General features: G+C 43.7%; 1 protein-coding gene and 1 long non-coding RNA gene across 2 annotated transcripts in view; one reads left to right on the plus strand and one right to left on the minus strand.

Annotated features, from left to right (window-relative positions):
* The window catches only part of HTRA1 (HtrA serine peptidase 1), a 32,341-nt gene extending 25,544 nt beyond the window's left edge, over positions 1-6,797 (plus strand). The window contains 5 exon segments of the mRNA XM_038140314.1: positions 31-63; positions 1,261-1,375; positions 2,147-2,204; positions 3,579-3,674; positions 6,066-6,797. Of these exon segments, the coding sequence (XP_037996242.1) occupies positions 31-63; positions 1,261-1,375; positions 2,147-2,204; positions 3,579-3,674; positions 6,066-6,234 (471 nt within the window). The 3' untranslated portion in view covers positions 6,235-6,797.
* LOC119702368 lies at positions 1,294-2,695 on the minus strand. Its single transcript, XR_005257339.1, has 2 exons — positions 2,150-2,695; positions 1,294-1,378 (listed from the first exon to the last, which is right to left on the minus strand). It is a non-coding gene; the product is annotated as an uncharacterized LOC119702368 (long non-coding RNA).
* Positions 6,798-7,117: the final 320 nt, after the last annotated feature.

The following is a 7,117-nucleotide window of genomic DNA, read 5'->3' on the forward strand; positions in this document are numbered from 1 at the left end:
ACTGTGTTCTTAACTTATGTTTATTTTCAGTATGGGAACTCTGGAGGACCCCTAGTAAATCTGGTAAGAGTTTTCTCTAAGTTTGCTCAGTGTCAAGATTATTGCTGTTTAATAAAAAAAGCAAAAAACAAACAAACAAAATACCCCACCCAAACCAACAAAAAAAAAGCAAACTCCCCCCCACCAGATGTGGGATTTGCAGCTTTCGATATCTGGCTGACTACACAAAATTCACATGCTTCTTACTAATCAGTTGTCTGTGTTTATGTTGGCAAAAAGCTACATTTGGATTTCAATATTTAGGATGTTTATGGTTTGCATAGTTTCAAACAAGTGTAATGTTTTTTTTGCTCAAGCCTTGCAAAAAGTGAAAAACACATTTTATTTACAGTGAGGTGCTTGCCCTTGCTGTTTACCCTGCAGCTGGCAATTATTTTCTTTTCACACAGAAACTCAGTTAAATATTTCTAAAACGTATCTACCCTTTCATTTTGAATCACACCAAAAAAAAAAAAATACACATATTTTCAGGATATTAGGGTTTATTTGCCAATACTGTAGAATGAACTGAAGCAGGTTGCAAAACTGTGTGAGAGCTCTCAGGTCTCCTGAGGGTACATGGGGTAGAGTCCTCAGGAGGCATGGCACAGACTGAAACTCAGAACTACTCAGAGTTTCTGCCTTGGAGGAGATTTGGCATTTTTTTTTTCCCACCCAATTCACAGCACACATTCAGCCCCACTTAATCTCCACTTAAAAACACCTGTAGTTAGAGTTTTTGTCCGGGATGAACCAGAGAATGAAACTGCCGAGGTTTCAACAGAGATGACATCAGAGGTGTTTCATCCAAAGCTCTTGGAGTTATATTGCCAGGAAAACTTTTCATTTTGGCAAACTGTATTTTTCTTTATGTTATTATGTAATAGTGGCTCAGGAGCAGTTGGTGCCATGCTTTATGTGGTGCTTGCTAAAGTAAACGCAGAATAGCTGCAGAATGTGTTGCTCATCTGCTGCAAGCATGAGAATTGCCCAGTTTTGATCTCTTCTGCAGCAAGATGAATAATCACATTGATTTTCCAAAATTCCTAAGTAATGTTTTATCAATAGACTCAAAAAATTACGCTTCAAATGTAGAAAATGGAAGACCAGCTACAAAATGTGAATTTGTCTTTGTGACTGCTTGGAAGAAATGATCCATTTCTCTTTGAGGTGTTCCATATTTGCTAGTAATGACTTTCTTTTTTTTTTTTTTCCCTCCAGGATGGTGAAGTCATTGGAATTAACACATTAAAAGTTACAGCAGGCATCTCATTTGCTATCCCATCCGATAAAATAAAGAAGTTCCTAACTGAATCCCATGACAGACAAGCTAAAGGTACTGTACTTGGGAAGGGGAAAACCAGAAAATAACCTGGTCTAGTGGGTGGCATCGCTGCCCATGGCAGGGGGATGGAAATAAGTGACCTTTAAGGTCCCATCCAACCCAAACCATTCTGTGAAAACAGTGATAAACCAGAAAGCCAACAGCCTGGCTGGCATTGAGATTTTAAAAAAAAAAGTAGCCAGAACTCTACCTCTACACTAATTCATAAATAGTAGCCAACACTCTGTAAGAATGGCTAAAAAAGTAAAAAAAAAAGCTAACTTGCAGTGTTAAAAAAAAAACAAACACAGTTTAAGCTGCTGAAGAGTAAAAAAACATCACTACCAAAATGAAAAAAACTACTTGTAAAAGCCTGCCATATAAATTCCCATATCCCCAAAAATAAAACTAATAAAAAGCACCAAAACAATAAGCAAATGAACCAAACAGCAAAAATAAGAGTGGCAAAAATGGACCTAAATTAAAAACCCCAAAAAAAAAAATTATTCCTAACTCAATAAACCCATAATACCTCAGACCATCAAAATAAAAATGCACCTCTAAGTAAACACAAAACCAAAACGTAAATTTAACCATGAACAGTAGTTCTCAAGTTATCCATAACTACTAAACATGTGCTACCATCAAGCAGGTAAAAAATAGAAAAAAATATATATAAATACTGAGAGTCTGAACAAGTGAAAGACAAAGTTTTGAAAGCCTGCAGCCTGCGAGGCTCTTTGGGTCAGGGCAACTGATCACGGCCTGTTTTCCTTTCTGCAGGACGAGCTGTAACCAAAAAGAAATACATTGGCATACGAATGATGTCACTAACCCCCAGGTAAGTAAGCACGGTGGCTCCTCACCTTTCCCCAGCGTGGGCTCTGCATGCATTTGGATCCAGCTGGTGACGTGCAGCAGCGCCGGGAGGTTGGAGCCAGCAGAGTGTCTCTGTGCATGGTGACAAACCTCTCTCTCTGGTGACAAACCCAGCCAGTCCTGGCCACCTTCTCCTCTGCGTCTGCCACCTGGTGGGACTCTCCTCTAGGCTCTCCTACGAGCTAGCTCTTAAACAACTCCTGGCTTTTTCTTCTCCTTAATGCTTCAGAAGAGAATAGCTGGTGACTGTGGCTCTGTCCTGGGGTTATGTCCATGTTGTTGTATCTTTTCATGGCTTACGTCAGCTACGTGCGTTCTTCCATTTCTATAAAGTTATTTTCATTAAACTACTCACTTCATGTCAAATGAAGCTTTTGTGTGGACTTGCTTATTCATGCTCTGACTATAAGAGACTCATGAGCAGGTAATGCCATGTCCTGTGGAAAATAACCAGAAGTTTTGCCTTGAAGCATTGAAACAGAAGGGGTTGCGGGTTTTTAGGTGTTCAGGATTGCAAGAGGTGATTCTGTCCCTCTAATCTGCTCTGAGGAGGCCCCACCTGGAGTTCTGCATCCAGCTCTGGGGTTCCCAGCACAGGAAGGTCATGGACCTGCTGGAGCCAGTCCAGAGGAGGCCCCAAAGGTGATCAGAAGGGTTGAGCACCTCTCCCATGAGGAAAGGCTGAGAGAATTGGGATTGTTCAGCCTGGAATGGAGAAGCTTTGGGCTTGACCTAATTGTGACCTTCCAGGACCTGAAAGGAGTCTGACAGAAAGATGGGGAGGGACTATTTACAAAGAGCCTGGAGGGACAGGACAAGGGGGAATGGCTTCAAATATCTTAGATGAGATATTGGGAAAAAATCTTCCCTGTGAGGGTGGGCAGGCCCTGGCAGAGGTACCCAGAGCAGCTGTGGCTGCCCCTGGATCCCTGGAAGTTCCCAAGGCCATGTTGGACAGGGCTGGGAACAGCCTGGGACAGTGGAAGGTGTCCTGGCAGGGGTGGCACTGGATGGGATTTATGGGTCCCTTCCAAACCAAACCATTTAGTGATTTTAAGATCTGCTAGTTCTAAAGCTTTGAAATGTTTGAACTCTGATAGTCTGTATCTATTGAAATGGTTGCCTTTACCAGAAATAGACATTAAAAGCTGTATGCATGCAAAAAAAGAGTAATAATTCCTGAAATATGCATCTAAGGGTTAAAATGAATGCTGAAGTGACATAGCAATGTGTGTAAAACACCTCAACTCATGTTAAGTGACTTCAGCCAAATGCGTGGGGGGGGTTTTTTCCTGTCTTGACAAAATATTTTTTTTGCTATTTCTTCATTTTTCAGCAAAGCTAGAGAGCTGAAGGATCGCCATAAAGACTTCCCTGATGTTGTCTCTGGGGCCTATGTCATTGAAGTCATTCCAGAAACACCAGCTGAAGCGTAGGTTGAAGTACTTTTTTCTCAAAACCACTGCCACTGACTCAAGGGGGTAGCGATGGAGACTGTTCCCTGCCTGACTGGCTTTCTTCATTATGCCAAATTAACAAGCTTATGACCATCTGATTGCTATTAGGTTGTCTGCTGGAAATGGGTTTGTGGTTTCATTCTGGTCCCTGATGGGCAATACTGTAACTGTAGCAGGGTATTGCAGGGAAGCCCTGTCAGCCTTCCAGGCCCAAAGGGAAAGGATTCAGGGGGTGTGAAAACTCCTTTTTCGTTTTTCTCAGCAGTTGCTTCCAAGGCATCTGCTGTACCAGTGCCAGTGCTGAATAAAGACTTTTGTTCCTGCACACTCTCTGTGGCCCTGCTGGTCACTGCAGGAGAGCAACTGAGAAGTTTTTGGGTCCACTTTGAAAGAAATGTCCACCTCAGTGTTGGCCAAACCCACCAGCTCCCCTGGCACACCTTGGGGCTGAAATCCTCTCTTGGCAGCAGACACAATTCCATGTGAGAGCTTTGTCAGCAGTCACATTACTGGAAGAGCTTTTGGGTTTGGTCAACTGACTTTTTTTGCTCCTATTACTCAGAATTTGCTCAGAAGCTGGCCCTGCTGGTTGGTACCACGTCTGGCTGAAGCCTGGCAGCTGGGCTGTGGTCACTGGCACTGGTCTGGTTGGCTTTTGCTGGAGACACTTTTCTCTCAGGGTTTGCCTGATAGGAAACTGCTCAGTAATCCAGGGCAGGAAATGGGAAACCTTGCTCATTTTCTGAAACTAGGGATCGTTTAAGAGAGGGGTGAATCTTTGTGGCAGCAAAGAGCCTTATGTGGCACCAAAGGCACGTAGGCAGGAAGCTGCTTGGGACAGGTATCCATTGCCTTTTAGGAAGACTGCAAGGATGGTTGGATGGTGTCTTTTTGGGCAATTTGGGTGTGAGATAAACAGTGGTAGCTGTCCAGTGTGCTCTCTGAACTACTGCTGTGTTTGTAGTTGATCCTTGCTGGCAGTGCTCGTCAGGCAGAGCACTGCTGAGTGTCTGCAGTGTGAAGGAATGTGTAGGGATGATTTGGCTCCTTCTGTGTGGGGCTGGAGTTGCTGTCTTGGTGTTCAGGTTCAGCCTGAAGGTGCAGAACAGCCATTTTAGGAGTGTGGGTGATGGCAGGGAGTGGGAGAGGGACTTTGGAGAGGGAGAAGAAATGTGAGGCAATGTAACCTAATGTGAAGGGAGACCCAAATCAAGGTGCTCCATTCAAAGGCTGGCCTGGCAGTTAAAATGCAGCCCATGTTGGCTCTCCCCCATTCCCAGTCCCCTGGCTCAGGGGTTTCCTTCTGATCTGTCCAGCACGTGCTGTGTAGATGTGCTGGTGGGGCACAGGAGCAGAGCTGCAGTGACCCGTCCTGGCTGTGAGTCACATGGAGAGGCTGCATGAAAAATCATGCAATGGCTTCCTCCATGGACATGTTTTGAGCCATGCCTTCTGTAGGCAACCAGATTTGTTGCAAACATTGGCCAAGGGCACCCTGCTTGCAGGAGACACTCATGTCAGGCCCTCTGTGGGTGGAAGAGGCCGATGAGTGGTCTGTGGTTTTGTGAAGGATTATGCTTGTGAAGGGTTGAATCATGTCTGATCTGTCTTGGTTAATTTTTCCATAACTTGGAGCCAGATCGTTGTGCAAGACTGGGCAAGATGTTGTGGTCTGTGGCATCCCTCACCAGCCATTTCTTGGTGCTGGCAGCAGCTCCAGCCAGCCTGGGGAGAGACACAGCCCTGGTTCTGCCCTGTCTTGCTTTGAGTCAGGAAGGTTCAGATTTTGAGGTCAGAAAAAGGGATTTTGGCTGCTATGGGCAGCAGAGGAAGGACACATCTGATTTTTGGTGACCAAACTAGATAGTTACCTGTGTTACTTTGCTCAGGTTTAGAACATGAAGGGTGGGTGAAGTAGCTGCCAGTAAGCTCTGCAAGGAGAACAGGGGCTGAAATCCCTCATTAGCACACAGTCCCACTCGGGTTGCTTCTCTGTGTATTCGGGAACAAAAGCTTGGGAAATCTCCCCTCTCAAATGAATCTGCCTTGTTGCAATTATTTTAGAAGACAGATATCAACACCTAGGATCTTTATTGCAGAATGAACTGCTGTTTGCAACAGCGAATTCCTTTGAAGGCAGCAAAATATGGGATTCATCAAACTTGTACATCCATCAGATCCGAGGTTTCTGCACTCCCATTGTAACCTTCACTGCTTCATAAATTCTGATTGCTTTTCTCATGGCTGCCATGTCTGCACAGCTGCTGCTGGGTGGGAAATAGGAATAACCCAGCCATCTTTTATTTTTTCCCCCCCTAATAATGAAACTGCAATTATAATAACCCATTGCTGCTTTGTGTTTTCAGTGGTGGCCTGAAGGACAACGATGTGATTATTAGCATCAATGGACAGTCGATAAGCTCAGCCAGTGATGTCAGTGACATCATTAAAAAGGACAGTACGTTGCACATGGTCGTGCGCAGGGGCAACGAAGATGTGATGTTAACAGTGGTTCCCGAGGAAATCGACCCCTAACCAGAAACATGAGCTGGATTTCATGTTTTCTTTTAACAGCAATGGACTGCTTATATTCTCTCTGTGCTGGTACAGGAAAACGTTAGACTTCTGACCAACATTCTGCTTGTTCAGTGGATTAGTATTGGCCAACAGAGTAACTTCTACTAGGTTTAAGGTGCAAAATCAGTGTAATTTCACATACTCCAGATGATAATTTTTTTTCCTTCTGTATTATGTATGCAATGTATTCTTTACTGGCTTTTACATCCCCCGCTTAACGAATCGACGTTTGCTTCCCTGTGTTGAGTAAATTTCCTGTCATTTCCTCTAAGACTTAAACAAAACACAACCCACGCACACAATGTGTGTTGTGGCATTCAGGTATTTATAGGTTAGCTGTGTTTTAACTGGAAATGCCATTTTAAAGGAGTAGTCAGCCTAAAAGAAAACAAAATTGGGAAATAATAAAGTTTGGTTTATAAACACGAAAGGAATCCCAACCCAAATAACCTCCCGAGGATCCCGTGCAGGACTTTAATACTATGATATTTTCCTAGTGTTATTAAAAGAATTCAACAGTACTTTTGTGAGTGACTCATTTTGCTTCCCCTTGTGGAGTGGTTTTCTTTGCGTGGCACATCTGCCTGGTGGTCTCCTTTTAATCATCATTTAATCACATGACTTATTTTTCAGTATGTGCCTTATGTTTGTGCTTTTGTGCATCTGTTCTCAGCAAGCAAGGCTGGGTTGAATTTGTCATATTGCCTATGTCTTCCAGATGTTAATGCATTTTCCTTACTGTTTTAATTACAACTCCACCAATGCCTGGAATCTGTTTGCCCGCTGTGGAAGTTGCCACATGGTGGATCACAGATCTCATACCATTCTGGTTCAGATATCA

Source organism: Motacilla alba, chromosome 6, assembly GCF_015832195.1.
Source record: "Motacilla alba alba isolate MOTALB_02 chromosome 6, Motacilla_alba_V1.0_pri, whole genome shotgun sequence".
NCBI classification, from domain to species: Eukaryota; Metazoa; Chordata; class Aves; order Passeriformes; family Motacillidae; genus Motacilla; species Motacilla alba.